The sequence below is a fragment of the Panthera onca genome, chromosome E2 (genome assembly GCF_046562875.1).
Source record: "Panthera onca isolate mPanOnc1 chromosome E2, mPanOnc1 haplotype 2, whole genome shotgun sequence".
Taxonomy (NCBI): domain Eukaryota; kingdom Metazoa; phylum Chordata; class Mammalia; order Carnivora; family Felidae; genus Panthera; species Panthera onca.
This window is the reverse complement of record NC_138353.1, coordinates 14789083-14806424: the sequence shown is the minus strand read 5'-3', so window position 1 is coordinate 14806424 and position 17342 is coordinate 14789083. Positions and strand designations below refer to the sequence as shown.

General features: G+C 53.1%; 2 protein-coding genes across 2 annotated transcripts; one reads left to right on the top strand and one right to left on the bottom strand.

Moving 5' to 3' along the window:
- On the top strand, positions 1 to 3397 carry NCCRP1 (NCCRP1, F-box associated domain containing). Its single transcript, XM_060652774.2, has 6 exons — positions 1 to 297; positions 906 to 968; positions 1053 to 1104; positions 1682 to 1777; positions 2366 to 2504; positions 2637 to 3397. The coding sequence occupies exons 1-6, from the start codon at positions 39 to 41 to the stop codon at positions 2775 to 2777; spliced, it is 750 nt and encodes a 249-aa protein (XP_060508757.1). The 5' UTR covers positions 1 to 38; the 3' UTR covers positions 2778 to 3397.
- A 665-nt stretch (positions 3398 to 4062) lies between these two features.
- SYCN (syncollin) lies at positions 4063 to 5461 on the bottom strand. Its single transcript, XM_060652775.1, has 2 exons — positions 5024 to 5461; positions 4063 to 4194 (listed from the first exon to the last, which is right to left on the bottom strand). Exons 1-2 carry the CDS (start codon positions 5416 to 5418, stop codon positions 4185 to 4187), a joined length of 405 nt encoding a protein of 134 aa, XP_060508758.1. The 5' UTR covers positions 5419 to 5461; the 3' UTR covers positions 4063 to 4184.
- Positions 5462 to 17342: the final 11881 nt, after the last annotated feature.

Genomic DNA, 17342 nt, shown 5'->3' with positions numbered 1-17342 from the left:
CCGAGCAGGTGCGCGACCCACACGCGCTCGGCAGCGGGATGGACACCGACCAGCCCGAGAGCCCCCGGGAGCCGCCGTCCCCGCCCCCGCCGCCGTCGCCGCCGTCGCCGCCGTCCCCCGCGCCCCCCGAGTCCCCCCGGCCCGAGCAGCCGTCGGAGGCCTACGCCCGGCAGCTGCTGCTGGAGGAGTGGGGGCCGCCCGGCGGGAGCCTGGAGCTGCCCCCCCGCCTCACCTGGAAGCTGCTGTTCCTGCGGCGGCCGCTCTACCGCAACCTGCTGCGCTCGCCCAACCCCGAAGGTGCGGGACCCGCAGGGCACCCGGCCCCGAGGCCCCGCCTCTTCCGCGGCGCGCGGCACCCTCGCAGCCCTCCGTCTCTCCTTCTCTGCCCTTCTCGCCTTCTCTGCATCCTTCCCCGGCTCTCCCGTCATTGTGCCCCTCTCCGTCTCCTGGCGCCTCTCTTCGTCCCACCTTGCACGGCCCTCTGTCTCTGTCTGTATCATTTGCCCCTGCTATGTCCCCTTGTGTCCCTTTGTCTTACCCCGTATCTCTACCTCTCCCTGCCTCCCTCCGCCTGTATTTCTGTCTCTTTCTCTACGTGCCTCTCTTTCTCTCTCCGTCCCTCTGTCTGTCACACCAGGACGCCCTCCTCCTTCCACCCTCCCTCTTCACCGCACCGTCGCTTCCCACCCCCCCCCCCCCCCCGGACATTCTCAGGGCTCTGGCAAGGCTCTGACTCACACGTCGCTGCCAGGCAGGCCCGGTCTGGCACAGATTCCTGCCCTTCCAGCGGAGCCCTCGGGGGGAGGGAGTCCGGTGGAGGCGGGTAGGGGTGGGACGGGGTGGGTGGGGGGGCGCTGGAGGCAATTTCAGCCTGCCCGAGGCTCCACTCACCTTGTGCATTTCAGGCATCAACATTTATGAGCCAGCACCCCCTACTGGTCCCACCCAGCAGCCCCTGGAGACTCTGGGTGAGTGCTGGTGGCGGCGCCCGAGGGGAGGGGACAGTCCTGGAGAATGTGCTTGTCCTAACGCTCTGCTCCTCCACCTGCCAGGCAACTTCCACGGCTGGTACATTAGGACCGAGAAGCTCCAGCAGAACCTCAGGTGAGCGGCCGGGATGCGTGTGGCCTGCATTTGGTTCCCTGCCCCAGGGTCTGGCTGCGGGACCTAGAGAAACTGACTTTGCCCCTCTGGGCCTCAGTCTCCTGCTCGGTGCACAGGCTTTGGCATAAAAGAATGCTCACAAAACACAAGGGAGGGTCTGGCTGGCTAGGTCCCGCCCGCATGTAGTAGATGTTCAATAAATAACAGGTCTTAGTGTTGTTTTCTCCACTTTTTTCCCCCCGGGAGAGGGAGTCACCAGGCCACTATTGATTCTCCATCAAACCGAGCCTCATTTCTGCACATTAGGGGAGACGGTGTAACTCAGGGCCTCAGTCACACGCGCCTGGGTTGGGATCCCTAAGGCCAGTGACTTCCCTTCTTGAGCCTCTGTTTCTCATCTGCATCCTGGGGTTCCAAAGGAATGGCCCTCAGAGGGGAATAGAGGAAGGCTCAAGGTGCTGACTGAGTGCTCGGCGCCCTTATGTGGGTGCCCTTGATGTCTCTGCGAGGGCGCTAGGACCCCAGCACGTCCCAGGCCTCACCGCCCCCCCCCCACCCCCACTGCCCTGTCCCGCAGCTGGACCGTGAAGCAGCAGTGCGTGGATCTTATGGCCGAGGGCCTCTGGGAGGAGCTCCTCGACGATGAGCAGCCAGACATCACAGTCATGGACTGGTACGTGCCCCTGCCCGGCCAGCCTGTCCCCGCCAGCTCACGGGATGGGCTCCCGGATGTGGAAACCTCACCTTTCCTCCCCTTTGGTCTGAGCTCATCACCAAGGCCGGCTCGCCCGCTGCAGGACCCAGCCCCGCCCACTGCACTAGCCCCTTCGCCCTGAGACTCCCAGCTTTTGAGATGGGCCAGGCCGGAGGCCGGTCCTTCTTTCTGAGATGCTCGGCACCCCCTGTTCTCGAGATAAAGCCCTTATCCTTTGGGGTTCCGTCACGCATGGTTACACAAGAATCCTTTCCTGACTACCCTCGAGCTAGGGCAGACGCATTATGCATTACGTGCCCCCAGACCTCCCCCCTCCCAGCCCCCACCATTCTTGGTTTCACTGGTGACAGGTCTGCCTCCCCCATCAGACTGTGACTCCCGCAAGGGCGGGGTGTGGGGCCATCTTGCTGTGTGGCCAGCACTGCCCGGCCCCGGGTGCACAGAGCGGGTGCCAGTGAGCGTGTGCTGAATGGCCATCAGGGCCAGGGGTTGGGGCCGGGACGTCGGGGCCGCAGTGGCAGCTGAAGGCCTGGACCCCACCCCCAGGTACGAGGACAGCCGGCTGGACACGTGTGTCTATGAGCTGCACGTCTGGCTGCTGGCAGCCGACCGCCGCACGGTCATCGCGCAGCACCATGTGGCCCCCCGGGCCTCCGGGAGAGGCCGCCCCGGCTGCTGGATCCAGGTGAGGCTCTGTCCCCGGCTGCCATCCCCAGACACGTGTTCCTGTTACCTCAGAGAGGGCAGAGGGCAGGGTAGGGTAGGGATCGCAGGTCCCTAACAAGGACTTCTCCCCTAACCCTGGGTGCTGCCACAGGTGTCCCACGTGTTCCGCCAGTATGGCCCTGGCGTGCGCTTCGTCCACTTCCTGCACAAGACCAAGAACCGGATGGAGCCTGGGGGGCTGCGGCGGACGAGGGTGACGGACTCCTCCGTGTCCGTGCAGTTCAGGGAGTGACTGGCAGACTCCGGGCCTGTTCTGACCCCCGGTGTCACTTGTCCACAGCCTTGACGCTTTACCCGATCCCTTGGCACCTCCCTGACCCTTCGGCTCTGTGGCCTTCTCTTCGCACCTCCCTGGTGCTCACCACCACCTGTTCCCTTAATCCCTTCATGACCCCTCAGCTTCTCCTTGATCGCTGACCACCTCCTGGGCCCCTTATTCCTGCCTGGCCCTCGGCTCCCCCCTTGGCATCTTCCCACACCCTTGGACGTCTGACTCGTTGGCATTGCTTCCGCACTCTCTGAGCTCCATGAGGGCAGCGGCCACTTCCTCCTGAGTTAGTGCTCGACAGGCAGTAGGTGCTTCGCGCATCCTTGTGGATCGATGAATAAATGCGTGTGCGCGGGGATGCGGAGTCTTTTCCCTGGCGTTTGCTTCTTCAGAATGTCACTGAGTTCACACCGTGATTTTCCAGCACCCCACAGCCCCTGTGCCCTTCGCACCTCCCTTGACCGCTGATCTCTCCACATGTCCCCAGTTTACAGCCTCTTGGGGCCCCCACCTGCCTCTTCTCTGGCATCTCTTAGTCTCAGACTGTTCCCTTCTCCCCGCACCCCCAAGTTCTCAACCCCTAGAGCCGTCCCCATATCTTTTCCTCCAAGACCCTCATTTCTCCGCCTCAGTCCTCCAGAGCCCCCGAACCCAGCAAGGTATGGTATCCATCCGGGGCCATCGTGCTGGGGACAGTGGCGGGACAGACTGCAAATCTGAACTAAAATTTTTTCCATGTGTTGGGGAAAAAGAGATTGAAAGTCTTTAACCACCCCTAAACCCGGGGCTCTGGCCAGATCACGCAGGAGACCCCGGTCTTAGCCTGGGCAGGGTCCTTGGAGGCCTCCTGCTGTTCCATGCGTGAATCCTGAGGGAAACTGGAGGTCCCTGGCAGGCCAGAACAGTTGGGGGTGGGGCGGGGGGGGGGGGGGGGACATTCAGGGGAGGGCTATCTACCAAAAAGTGTGGGAAGCATTTGAACGTTTAACAGTCAGCCAACGGTACATGTCACACGCGTGTCCTGTGGATGTGTGCCTTTGTGCACACCTAAATCCATGGCAGAATCTATGAGTATGTCCCCACCTACAGCATTGTCCCAAGTATAGGCTGATGCAGGCCTCACCACCCTGCTCTCTCCCCCGACCTACCCCCCCACCCCCCGACCGCCCTTTCCAGGGTGGACTTGGGCCCCAAGCACGAGTAGATGGCAGGCAGGGTAACTTCACAAGCACACTCTATATTGCAGGGAAGACAGGGTGGGGAGGGGGCAGGAAGAAAGTTCTCTCCTCCTGGGACTTGGGGCCTTCAGCATACCCCAGGTGAGGGGCCTCTGCACTCTGTGGGGGTTGGACACGAGGTACCTCTAAGGCATCAGTAACACCTGCAACAGAGTCAAAAATTGTCACCAGCGGGGGATGCCAGGGTCTCAGAGATCCAGGGTGTGGGGGCTTCCGAAAGCCTGAGATGGGGTGGAGGGCTGGGGCTGGGCTCTGAGTTCAGGACCTAGGTGTCCTGGGAGCTCAGGGCGCTCTTGTAGGGGGAGGGACCCAACAGGTGGAGAGAGCTCTGACTCGGTGTAGGGCCCCAGGGTCTGTGAGCTTGCATGCGAGAGTGCAGAGTGGGCTCAGGGGCCTCCAAAGTTGGGTCTGGAGGACTCCAGAACCCTAGCAGGGCCTCCTGGGACTGGTTTCCAGGGCGGAGGGCCATCTAGAGGGTCTAGGTGGATGGGGAGCATGAGGGTAGCTGGGGGCTTCCTGGAACTGGGTTTGGGGTCTTGCAGTGGGTCAGTTTAGAGTCTGGGAGTCCCAGAGTTGGGTCTGGGAGCTCCAGGACCCGACGATCTGGGGGTTGGACGACTGGCTTCGGTTCTGGGGGCTCCAGGGTGAGAGGATTGGTGGCTCCCCATCCCCAAGCCAGGCCTAGGACTGCCAGGCTCTGGACGGATCCGCAGGTGGAGGATTCAGGAAGGTGGGAGGCGGGCTGGAGGGTGGGGTCAGCTGCCGAGTCCGGGAATCCCAGAGCTGGGTCCGAAGGGCATGGCCTTGCTGGGGGCAGGGTGCGGGGAGGGGAAGGGGGTCCTCCGGGATTGGTTCTAGGGATTGGTTCTAGGGAGTCCCCACGTGGGTCGGGGGCGCCGCGTAGCGGGGGCGGGGGGGGGGGTGCGGTTCGCGCTTTGGACGCGGAGGCGGGGCCGGGGCGCGGGCAGGCACCTGCAATAGAGCGAAGCGATGGTGTTGGACCAGTCTCCGAAGATGCCCTTGCGGAACTCTTCCAGGCGCGGGTAGGCGCCGGCCGAGAACTTGCGCGTCTTGCCGGCCTTGCCGCGCAGGGACCACACGGTGAGCTCGCAGCGCGGGGCCACCACGAGCGAGGAGGCGGCGTTGTTCCAGTCGGCGGGCAGGAAGGGCAGGTCGGTGCCCGGCTCCACCGACAGCTCGGCGCCCCCGCAGCAGTTCTCGTAGTAGGGGTCGCTCTTGTCGTAGAGCTTGGCGCACGTGCGCGTCCCGTCCGGCCTCTTGAGGTCGGCGGGCAGCGGGCAGGCGGCTCGGATGCCGGGGACGGCCACCAGGGCCAGGGCCAGCAGCAGGGGGCACAGCGGGGACATGGCGACACTTCGGGCCGCGTCCCCTCGAGCTTTTATGCGCCTGACCCGTGGGAAGGGAGAAGCTGCGAGATAAGGACGCCCTCCCTCGCCTCCCCCTCAGGGAGGCCTTCCTAACCGAGGCCGGAAACCCACAGCCGATGAACACGAGATGGGCAGATTTGTATACAACCTAGTAACTTTCACGTGGCAAACGTTATTTTTAAAAAGTCGATTAACAGGACTTGAGGACGAGTCTCTTGTAACAGGAGGGCAGCATAGCCTTATAGGTATAGGTACGAAGAGCTCTAGAAAACGGACAGGGATTGGAAACCAACCCCCCCTCCGCCCACTTCCAAATAAAGAGAGGTCAACGGAGGGCGGGGTGGGGGTGGGGGGCTGGGTTTCCAGGCTGGGCAAGTCCCCTTGTCAGGACACAGGACCTTGGGAAAGGAAAAGCTGGAGATAAGGAGAGAGTGGCCCTGGAGGGAAGGGAGAGGAGGGGAGGAGAGGAGGAGAAAGATCCCACTCCCCCCAGAACAGGAGAGATTCCCAACCAAGGTTGGAAACCCAGAATCTGTGAATTAGACATATCAGGACAACACTTGGTTTTTACCACCTCAAGGCAAGTATAAAAAGGTTTGGGGGTGGGGGTGGGGGGTGGGAGATCGCAACACGTGGGACAGTGTATCAATGATAGCTATAATATATAAAGAGTGCTTACAAATGGACAAGAAGATATCAAACGACCCCCTCCCCAAGAAAGGCAAGCCTTGGAAGCGGAGAGGGGAGGAACAGGAGGCTGCCACAACCTCCTCCCCATTTCCCAGGAGCCAGAAGATTTGCTTAAGAAGACTGGAAATCTTGAATTTATAAGATAAACAGAGGACCTATTGAGCTGTATAACATGTAAACCTTTTGTATAGCAACAAACACAGCCTAAACAAAAACCTTTTAACCTGGGAAAAAGTAGACAATTCTTGTAACATACAGTAAGCGGTGACCAATCACAAGCAGAAATGACACAAGCCGAAAGGAAACTTAAGGAGCAGCAAAGGAAGGGAGGGTAGGCTGGGACCTCACAGGGGGACAGGGAGCTGGGCATCTGAGGGCCTGGCCAAGACCCTTCAGAGACTTTGGAGTTCCTGGCTGCCTGCCAGGCGAGCACAGAGTGAAGAGTGGATGAACCCATCAACAATCAGTGTTTCAAGTCTGTGGCTCTGTGGGTAAGGCCAAGTCTGGCCTTGGTTTCCTCATCTGTAAAATGGGTGATATTCCGGGCACCTGGGTGGCTGATTGAGTGTCTGACTCTTGATTTTGGCTCAGGTCATGATCTTACAGTTGGTGAGATTGAGCCCCCTGTCGGGCTCTGTGCTGACAGTGTGGAGCCTGCTTGGATTCTCTCTCTCTCTCTCTCTCTCTCTCTCTCTCTCTTTCTCTCAAAATAAATAAACATGAAAAAAAATTTAATGGATGATACATTGTACAATAGGATTGTTATGAAGATTACAAAGGGTGACGGAAAGTACAGGGGGAGGGGGTAAGTGAACGGCCTACAGAGCCAGGCTGCCTGGGGCCAAATCCCAGCTCCTCTTTGAGCAGGGCCCCAGGGGGACAACGATGGGATCCACCTCAGGATGCTGGCATAAGGGGTCAGTGAGTTAGTCCCCGTGACAGCACTAACGGTAGGGCCCTTGCCAAGTGTCCTGTGGGCATTTGCCATCACTGTTACTACGTCGGCCCTGAGCACGGTGCCTGGCACACAGTAAGAGCTCAATAAACACAAAGCAGCACAAGTCTGCTCTTCTCCCCGACCAGCTCGCCCTGCCGCCACCCCCGGGGCCCCCAGATGCTATCTCCCCGCTTTGGCCAGGGTCATGCAGGGGTGAGGAGCCAAAGGCTAGAAACACTTGGAAGTAGGTTCAAAGTTTTCACTCTTGTCACTCTGTTGAGTGACTTTGGGCAAGTGAACTCACCTCTCTGAGCTTTGGTTTCCTCCTACCTTCAATGGGATGATAGAAAAGGACAATAGAAATTTACTATGGGGCGCCCCCGGGTGGCTCAGTGGGTTGAGAGTTCAGCTCAGGTCATGATCTCGTGATTCGTGGGTTCGAACCCCGCGTTGGGCTCGGTGCTGACAGCTCAGAGCCTGGAGCCTGCTTCGGATTCTGTGTCTCCCCCTCTCTCTCTGCCCCTCCCCCACTTGTGTGCTCGCACCCTCTCTCTCTCTCTTTCGCTTTCTCTCACTCTCTCAAAAATACACGTTAAAAAAATGTTTATTTATTTTTGAGAGACAGAGACAGAGCATGAGCGGGAGAGGGGCAGAGAAAGGGAGACACAGAATGGGAAGCAGACTCCAGGCTCTGAGCTGTCAGCACAGAGCCCGACGTGGGGCTTGAACCCACAAACCGTGAGATCATGACCTCAGGCGAAGTCAGACATTTAACCGGCTGAGCCACCCAGGCACCCCTAAACATTTAAAAAAAGAAAATAACTATATAAAGAAATCTATAACTGACATAATTAAATCTTATTCATAAACATTAGGAACAATCCACATAATTTTTATTTATACATATAATATAAATACTTAATCTGTAATACTGAACAAAAACATTATCAATATAAATATATAAAGCACAAAGTACAGTGCCCGGCACAGGGAACAAGCTCCAGAGACGGGAGCAGTTATGACTGTCTTATAATGATGATTTTGAGACCCTGGATCCTGGCCTGGCCCTGCCCCAAACCAGAACCTGGATCCTTCTCCCTCCTTTCCTCCTGTGAGCCCATGAAATCTAATCTCCAGCCGCTAACTTCCCAGCCGGCCTCCTTGACCTCAGGGACACAGAGCCCCCACCCTCCCAGCTCTGCATGGGTCCCTGGACGCAGGGATGGAGACAGGAAAGCATAGTGCTATTGGAGAGGGCCACGAACATCAGACACTGTAGCGACACGGGACAGCAAGGATACCCTGATGGGGAGACAGACCCAGCGACAGGACCCCTGGCTGTGGACCGTAGCACACAGCCAGCATCAGAGAGAACCCACGGAGACCCAGAGCGAGGGCACGGCATCCCCAATCCGGGGACACATACACGGGCAGGGGAGGGGAGGGACACGCTGTGACACAGTCGACCACTGATGGTCACTGAGACTCACTGGTGAGTTCTAGAGAACAGCACGCACTCAGCGCAGACACATGCTTGGACACAGTCGGGGAGAAACTCTGTCCCCGCCCCCGGACAGAAGCACACCCACCATCAACAACAAGCCCCCAGCCCTCAACCACTCCCGCTCTACACCCCATGAAATCTCCAAAGCACAAAAGTCCATGCACATTTCTGATGTCCCAGAGTGAGCACCCACAGGCATCTTCACCCAGAAACAATTTCCTTACTGTTTATTAACACAAACTGGGCAAATAGTAGAAAAGTAAACATCTCCTTTTTTCCTTTTTTTTTTTCAAAAAAAAAAAAAAAAAATGGAAGAATGCCCTGCCCTTGAGGAACCCACGAGCCCTTGAGAAAGTCGATCAATAATTTGAACACAATGTGAAGAGAGTTAAAACGGGGCATTGCAAAGGACTCTGGGAATACAGTGCAAAGAATAGCCAGTTTCCCCCTTAATATCCACTGGTATATTTGGATTTGTATCATCAGGAAAAAATCTTTTCAGAGCTCACAACCTGAATGCCACATTTTTCACAAGACCGTAAAAAAGGAGATTGGTGTGCACGTGAAATTGCCACCAGTAGAAAAAGGAAGTATTTGTCTCAATCAAGGTGGTGCCTGAACACAGACAACATTATAGGTGGCACACCGTTGAAATGAAAATGCTGTCTGTTGCATAAGTACAGGAAAATATTCAGATCAGTACTCAAGTTCAAGTTCACACTGGATCAGGGGAACTCACTACGCTTCTGCAATGATATGTCACTGGTGGGAGTATTTCTGTATAATCCTTAAGGGCTAATATGACCACCCCCCCCCCCCCAAGCAGCCATAATCCTATGGTTTGGAAATAGAGATTCTCAGAAGTGTGGTCCCCGGATCAAGGGCATCAGCATCCCCCGGGGACTTGTTAGAAGTCAGTGCAAATTCTCAGCCTCACCCAAGTTGGATGAATCAGAAACTCTAGGGGTGGAGCCCCACAATCTGAGTGTTAAATGCCCTCCTGGTAATTTGATGCCTCCTGGAGTTTGAAAAAACGCTGGGTAGGGTTTTGGTCTTCTAAGTCTCCGCAGGTCACTGACTTTATTACATCTAGAATTTTCTGTATTGACACCTCAAGTTTTTCAGCTTCTATAAGACGTATTTCACAGAATTTTCCTGATTAAAAAAAAACACGTTAGCCATAGAAAAAGGGACAGGTCTTGGGGGTCCCAGGGGGAGCCTCATAAGGCCGTGCCTGGAACCAAATGCCTCACATGAACTTGAATCTTCTCCAACACAGACAGAAGGTCAGTCATCATCCAACTTCAGGACGTGGCTGAAGACCGTATTCTCAGCTACACCGGCCCCAGGTGAGGCTCCTTGTTTCCAAGCCTCCCTTGGATCCCATGGCCCCCTTGCGGTCTAGGTCAAGGCTACTCAACCTTCACTGCGCCGCAAATCGCTTGGGGAGGGAGGGGGGAGGGTCTTAAGAAACCGATCCAACAGGTCTGGGTGAAGGATCTAGGCTCTGCATTTCCCGCGAGCTCCCGGGTGCCGCCAGGCTGCTGGGGGCCACTGAAGAAGCGTCTCTCCCCGGCCGAGACAGGTGTAGCGAGAATGCAGCTCCAAATATGGAACCTGTCACCAGGAGGTCGTGGCAGGATTTGGGAGGTGGGCAAGGCCAAGTGGACGCCCGGGCAGCGGTTAGATAGAAAGAGAAACTCCAATGAAAGTTCAGGAGGAAGGCTGTGGAGGAAGCGAAGTCCGAGACTCCTCGGGGCTGGAACAGCGTTGGCCCAAGAGTCCCTGCAGCCGCGGGTGCGGGTGCGGGTGCGGGTGCGGGTGCCGGTGCGGGTGGAACCCTGGGCGGAGCCCGAAGCGGGGCGGGGCTTCGGCGGCTGCGGGACGGGTTAGGGGAGGCAGGGAGCCCTCGCGAGGTGGCGCCAGAGCACGGAGATTCACCAGGCAGCCCGGGCGTGCCGGCGTCCAGGTTCAAATCCCGACTCTGCCCTTCACGAGCTCCGTGCACTTGGGCACGTTGAACAACCTCTGTAGACTTCAGCTTCTTCGTGTGTGAAGTGGGGCTAAGACACGAAAGCTAGTTGTAGCTTCTTAGCTTTGAGGCTTGCATGGGACGTTTCCTTTTTATTGCTTATATTCGTCGTTGGTATATTTTTTTGAGAGGGGGGAGGGGCAGAGAGAGAATCCTTTTTTTTTTTTTTTTTTTTTTCAGAGAGAGAGAATCTTAAGCGGGCTTCATGCTCAGCACAGAACCCCAGACGGCCCTGGATTCCACGACCCTGGGTTTATCACCTGAGCCTAAATCAAGTGTTGGTAGCTTAACCGACTGAGCCACCCAGGCGCCGCCACCATTACACTTGCATGGGGACTAGGCATTAGAGCATGGACATCTTGGGGGGACAGTTACTCTGCCTATCGCAGATCAGTATTGAGTTTTACTATAAAGGAGGAGTAGTCTCTCTTATATGAAGAGAGGCAGTCGCCCAAGCTGTCTGGGGCTCCAGTGTCAGGACCCAACCTCCTTCTATACTGTGGCTCCATCGTCAATATGTGGGTTCCTCTTCATGGTCCAAGATGGTTGCTTGCGCTCCATCCTTCACACCCACAATCCCAGACAACAGGTGGACAATGGGAGGGAGGGAGGCAAGAGTGAATGCCTTACCCTTTAGGTCTTTCCCAGAAGTGCCACATGACACTGAACTTAGCTCCAGGGGAGCACATGATGCCACACGAAGATGAGTCTTGACTCGGGTTAGCCATTTGCCTGCTGACAGACCAAGTTTCCTGTTCCTAAAGAAAGAACAAACATTGAAGGATTGTTACAAAGCTTGAGTAAGAGGCAGGTCGAGGGATGGCACGAGAGGCGGATAGGGGACAGATGTCCAGGAGAAGAGAAAAGGGGATCCAGCCTGTCCACAGCCTGGGTGTGGTAGAGAGAAGGCTGACCGCGGTGGGCTGATTAACGGCCTCCAGAGATATTCTGGTACCAATCCTGGAAGCCGTGAATGTGACCTTATTTGGTAAAAAGAGACTTCGCAGATGTGAATGCGTTACAGATCTTCAGATGGGGAGACTGTCCGGGATTACCTGGGTGAACTCCAATCGCAAACACATGTCTTTGTAAGCGGGCAGTCGAGGGAGACTTGACCACAGAGGAAAAGGTGTGACAGCCGAAGCAGAGATTGGGGCGCTGTGCTTCGAGGATGAGGAAGGGGCCCGAAGCCCAGGAATGCAGGCCACCAGTGGAAGTTGAAAAAGACGAGGAAATGAATTCTCCCCTGGATCCCCCCTGAAGAATCAACCCTGCCGACACCTTGATTTTAGTCTTTGAGGTCTCGTCTTTACCTTCTGACTTCTAGAACTATCGGAGAGTGAATGCTGTTGTTGCGGACTACTAAGCTTGTGGCAATTTGTTACACCAGCCATAGGAAATGAATGTGGTGACTCTGCCCTAAAATGTCTCATGTCCCCTAGGAGAGCTAACTGGGGCAAGAGATCCCCTGAGGAATTGGGTGTTGGCTAAAGTCACAGTGATTATGGGCCCAGCAGCTCCACTTCTGGGTATTTACCTGAAGAAAACAAAACACAAATTCAAAAAGGTATCTATGCCCCCATGTTCATCACAGCCCTATCTACGATAGCCAGGTCATGGAAGCACCCTAAGTGACCACCAGTGGAGGAAAGGATAAGGGAAATGTGGTATAGGTACACGATGGGATGTTATTTGGCCATGAAAAAGGGAAATCTTGCCATTTGCGACAACCCAGGTGGACCTTGAGAGCAACATGCTGAGTGAAATAAGTCAGACAGAAAAAGACAAATAGCGTAGGATCTCACTTATGTGTGGCGCATGAAAACAACACACACACGCACACACACACACACACACACACACACGCAAAACCGAACTCACAGAAATAGAGAATTGGTGGTTGCCAGAGGCAGGGCAGAGGTAGAATGTGGACAAAAATGGGTGGAAAGGGGCAAAGGCACTGACTCTTCGTTATGAGATAAATGTCACGGGATTGTAACCACAGCATGATGACCACAGTTAAGAATGCTGCAGCCCATATTTGAACATTGCTAAGATAGATCTTAAAAAGTCTCATCACAGGAAAGAACATCGTAGTAATGTACGGGGACGGATGTTAACTAGACCTAGTTGGTGATTATTCATACGTACCGACGTCGAATCTTTATGTTGTATGGCTGGAACTAATATAATATTCTATGTCTACTATACCTCAAGTCTTGAAAAAGTGATCGTGGGGGTAATTGGCTTTACTAATGAGACAAAAAGACAGTGCCCTTGGGGAGATTGCATTCCACGTGGGGAGACTGGCAATAAGCAAAAGAAAATAAATGAAATGATTGAATGCCACATGGTGTACATGCTACGGAGAAAAGTTAATCAAGCAGCAGGCATGGAACAGAGTAGGAACAATTTTGAATGAGTGGTCAGGGAAGCCTCAGGAAGAAGCACTCGAGCAAAGACTTGAGGAGGGGAAGGAGGGAGCTATGGCAATGCTGGGGGAGGGTGGGGGAGCATTCCAGGGAGAGGGAACTGCCAGAGCAAAAGAATATTTAAGAAATGGTAAGGAATTCGTGTGGCCAGAATGGAGAGAGGTGGGAAGAGAGAGGAGTAGATGAGATCAGGGAGGTCAGGGGAGCAGGTCATGTGGGGCCTTATATGAGGACTTTGTCTTTTACTCTGAGCAAAATGGAGCCAGGAGAGAGCAAGGGAGGTCCTGGCCTGACTCAGGTGTTCACAGGGTCCCTCTGGCTGTGTTTGGGGAACAGACTGGGAGCCCAGGGAGGAGGCTGCTGCCATGGTCCAGGGGGAAGACGGTGGACAAGACTAGGTGGGGGCAGTGGAGAGAGTGAGAAATCGTCAGATTCAGCATATACTTACAATTAGAGCCAACTGGGTGTACTAACCAGATGTGAGAAATGACAGAAAAGAGAAGAGCCAGGGATGATTCCAAGGTCTTTCGCCTGTGGGTCTGGAAAGATGAGCTGCCACTTACTGGGCTGAGAAAGATTATACAAACAACAGGGTTAACATGAGAAGAGCAGGAGTTACGTTTGGGGCATGATAAGTTTGAGAAGCCCATTGGACATCTAAATGAAGTTGTTCGGTAGTCACTTTGATGTATAAGCTTGGAGTTCAGGGGTGAGGTCTGAAGATCAAAATTTGGGAGTGGTATCAGTCACTTTGTGCTGTGTAATAAATAATCACAAATATCTCAAAACCACAATAACCACTTCCCGAGCCCAGCATCTGCAGATCAGCCGGGGGTGGCTCTGATAATCTCTGGCAGATTCCGGCCAGGTTCAGATGGGTGGCTCTGCTTCAAGCTGTGGGTCTGGCTGGTTCAGATCCGAGGCCAGCCTGAAGGACAGCAGCAAGCCAGGGGAGCTCTTCTCATTGCCATGGCCAAAGCCCAGGCAAGTGGAAACCCATGAGGCTTAGCTTAGCTTGAGAACGACACATCATCACTTTTAGACATACATCATTGGCTTTAAAAATCCACATGACTTGGTCCAAAATCGAGAGGCAGGGAAGTAAACTCTGTCTTCAGTGAGGCCATGCCAATGATGTGGATTTGGGGGTGCGGGGGAGAATTTGCAGCAAGAATTCAATCTGTCCCAGGAGCCATGACTGTAGAGGCTGGTTCTGTTCTAAAGCCATGAGAATAGCCAAATCCATCACAGATTGAGGAAAGATAAAGACCAGGATGAGCCCTGGTATATTCCAATGTCTATACGTGGGAGAGGAGGAGAATAATCAGAAAATAAGACTGAGCAGGAGCCACCAGAGAGGTAGAAGGAAAATCAGGCAAGTGGGAACTAGCAAAGAGTATGTTACACAGAACAAAGAATGATCACCTATGTCAACGATTGTGAGTAGATCATGAAAGATTGGACTGAGAATCAACCACTGAGTTTAGCAATATGGAGATGATTGGTGGGCTGGAGAAGAGCTGAATCTGTGGAGTGGTAGGATGCTGTCCCTTTTCTTCCTCTGGATATTGCCAAGAGGATGTAATGTCTGGAACTGTAGTAGCTCCCGTGTGACCATAGTTGGCCTAACTTAAGGGTGAAGCTAAAATGCTGAGAATGGCAAGGCTGAGAGATAGGAAGAATCTGGATTATTGATAACATTACTGTGAGTTCCTGAATTAGCCAACTCTTGGCCTATTTTACCCGTAGACCTCTGGTTATATGAAATTACAAATTCCTGATCGTTTTGAGTTGGGGTTTTCTATTATTTAAGCAAAAAAAAAAAAAAAAAAAAAGTCCTGATAAACGTATTTGCATTTAATACACAATGGTATGGTTCTTTTTGTTCTACAACTATATGTGATGTTACAGTATTTCGTTTAAAAAACAACCGGGACACCTGGGTGGCGCAGTCGGTTAAGCATCTGGCTCTTGATTTCAGCTCAGGTCATGATCTCATGGTTGTGGAATCAAGCCCCATGTTGTGCTCCCCTCTGAGCATGAAGCCTGCTTGAGATTCTCCCTGCCCCCCCCCCCCCGCCCTGCCCTCTGTCTCTCCGCCCCTCCCCCACTGGCATGCACTCTCTCACGCGCTCTCTCTCAACAATAAAAACCACCACCACCACCACCATTACCTATAAGTGCTGAAGATGTTAACAGGCATTCATCAAGATCCAAGGGATGGAAGAAACCACCCTGCTCTGGCAGATAGCGGTGTTCAGAACCATGGAGAGCAGCCAGTGGCGCTGCCTTCAGGGTGCAGTAGACTGGCTCTTAGAGGGGTTTCCGCTGGCCAATCCCTTTCTATGGATCACTATTCAGAAGATGGCAAGGGGACCTTTAGAATTAGAGTTTTTGTTGCTATTGGCTTATGAGGTGGTCCAGTGTGGATCTGAACTTGAGCTGTTTTCTATGCACAAGAACAAAGCTAATTTGTCCCTGTCCTTGAAATTAGAGTTGGAGATATGACTTTAGAATATATTAGACTGCCTTATTCAAATTATGTTCTTACATTTATTTGTTTGTTTGTTTGTTTGAGAAAGAGAGAGAGAGAGCACACAAGGAGAGAAGAGGGGCAGAGGGAGGGAGGGAGAGAGAATCCCAAGCAGGCTCCACGTTCATCATGGAGCCCAATGTGAGGCTTGATCCCACAACCCTGGGATCATGACCTGAGCTGAAATCAACAGTCAGACACTCAACTGACTGAGCCACCCAGGTGCCCCTGTTCTTACTTTTTAAAGTGAGGAATCCATTTATTGGGAGGGAATTAGAAATCTCTGCCCTATTGACCTCAGTCTTGGTTATGTCATTTGTTTTGTCCAATGAAAGTATGTGTACCATTTTGGAGCAGATGCTCTAAGAATAGACCACCATGTACTGTAATCTCTCTACTCTAAGACCAGCAATATCCCAGTTAGGGCTACACCTTTATCCTGGATCCCAGTGAGGAGCTGGGACTCAGCCTACCCATGATAGTCATATTGAATGAGCAATAAACATTTGTTGTTACTAGCCACTGAAATTTGAGAATTATTTGTTACGATAGCATAACCTGGCCTACGTTGACTGATACAAGAGTAATCAGCAAGAAGGTGGTTGGTGAATTCATGTATGTATGAATGTATATCATGTATATAGAAATGTATGTTATAAGTCCAGAGAGACCATAAAGAGGGAAGCGAGAAAAGGGACAGGACTCTGAGAAGCTCTAGTATTTAAGAGGTAGGAAGAAGAAAGAGAACCAGAAAATGTGACTGAGAAACAGCAGCCAGAATTTGAAGGAAGATAAGAAAAGTATAATATCACAAATATCAAAATGGGAGAGAGTTACAAGAAGGAATTGATGAAGAATGGGTTCTATGCTGCTGAGAGGCCATCTGGGGTGAGAACTAGAGAGGCAATCACAGGATTTAGCTGTGAAGAGATTGTTGGTGTTGAGTGGAGCTCTTGGGGCAGAAGCCAACTGTAGGGGCTATGGAGACTGGGGTAGGTAAGGAAGTGGAGCCAATGGAAAAAAGATATGGAGAAATAGTTGGAAAGAAACCTATGGACTAAGAAAGGTGAGCCTGATGATGGGCAAGTACTTGTAAAGAAGGTTTTGAAAAATAGAGGACAAGAGAAAGGTATTTTATGGGGGAGTGAATTAAGAGGGACCAGGATCAGGCACTGGCCCAAGTCAGGCAGAAAGACACTTCATCCATGGGGACTGAGGAGCAAGGTAGGAGAGTGGTGTAGATGATGAGGAATTTCTACCTTGCAGCTTCTGGAAGGTAGAGGGAAAGGTAATCTGTATGGAAAGAGAGAGGAAGTGATGGAGTAGTGAATATGAGAAAGAAGAGATTTGAAAGAGCTGGAGTGAAACGTTCCAGATACAGATGTAAAGAAAGAGTGGTGTCACAGAGATGGGAGTGGGCAGAAGAGCCTGGTTCCCCAGACTGCAGCCCCAGATTATCCATCTTCCTGACTCTCCTCCATGGGTACTGAATGCAAGGATACTTTGGCACTTCATACCAACTGCAGTCCCAGGGAATGATGGTGACAAATAATCCCATGCAGCCAGAATTCTTCAGCTTTGAGGGAAACTCACCTTTCACTTCCACGTGTATCATTAAGGATGTTTTGGCTACAAATAGCAGAAAGTACTAACTCAACTGGCTTAAAAAGTGAGGTGAATTTGTTATCTCTCACACACACACAAAAGTAATGAATATAAACACAAAACTCTTTAACAAAATATTAGCACATAGAATTCAGCAATAGATCAAAGAA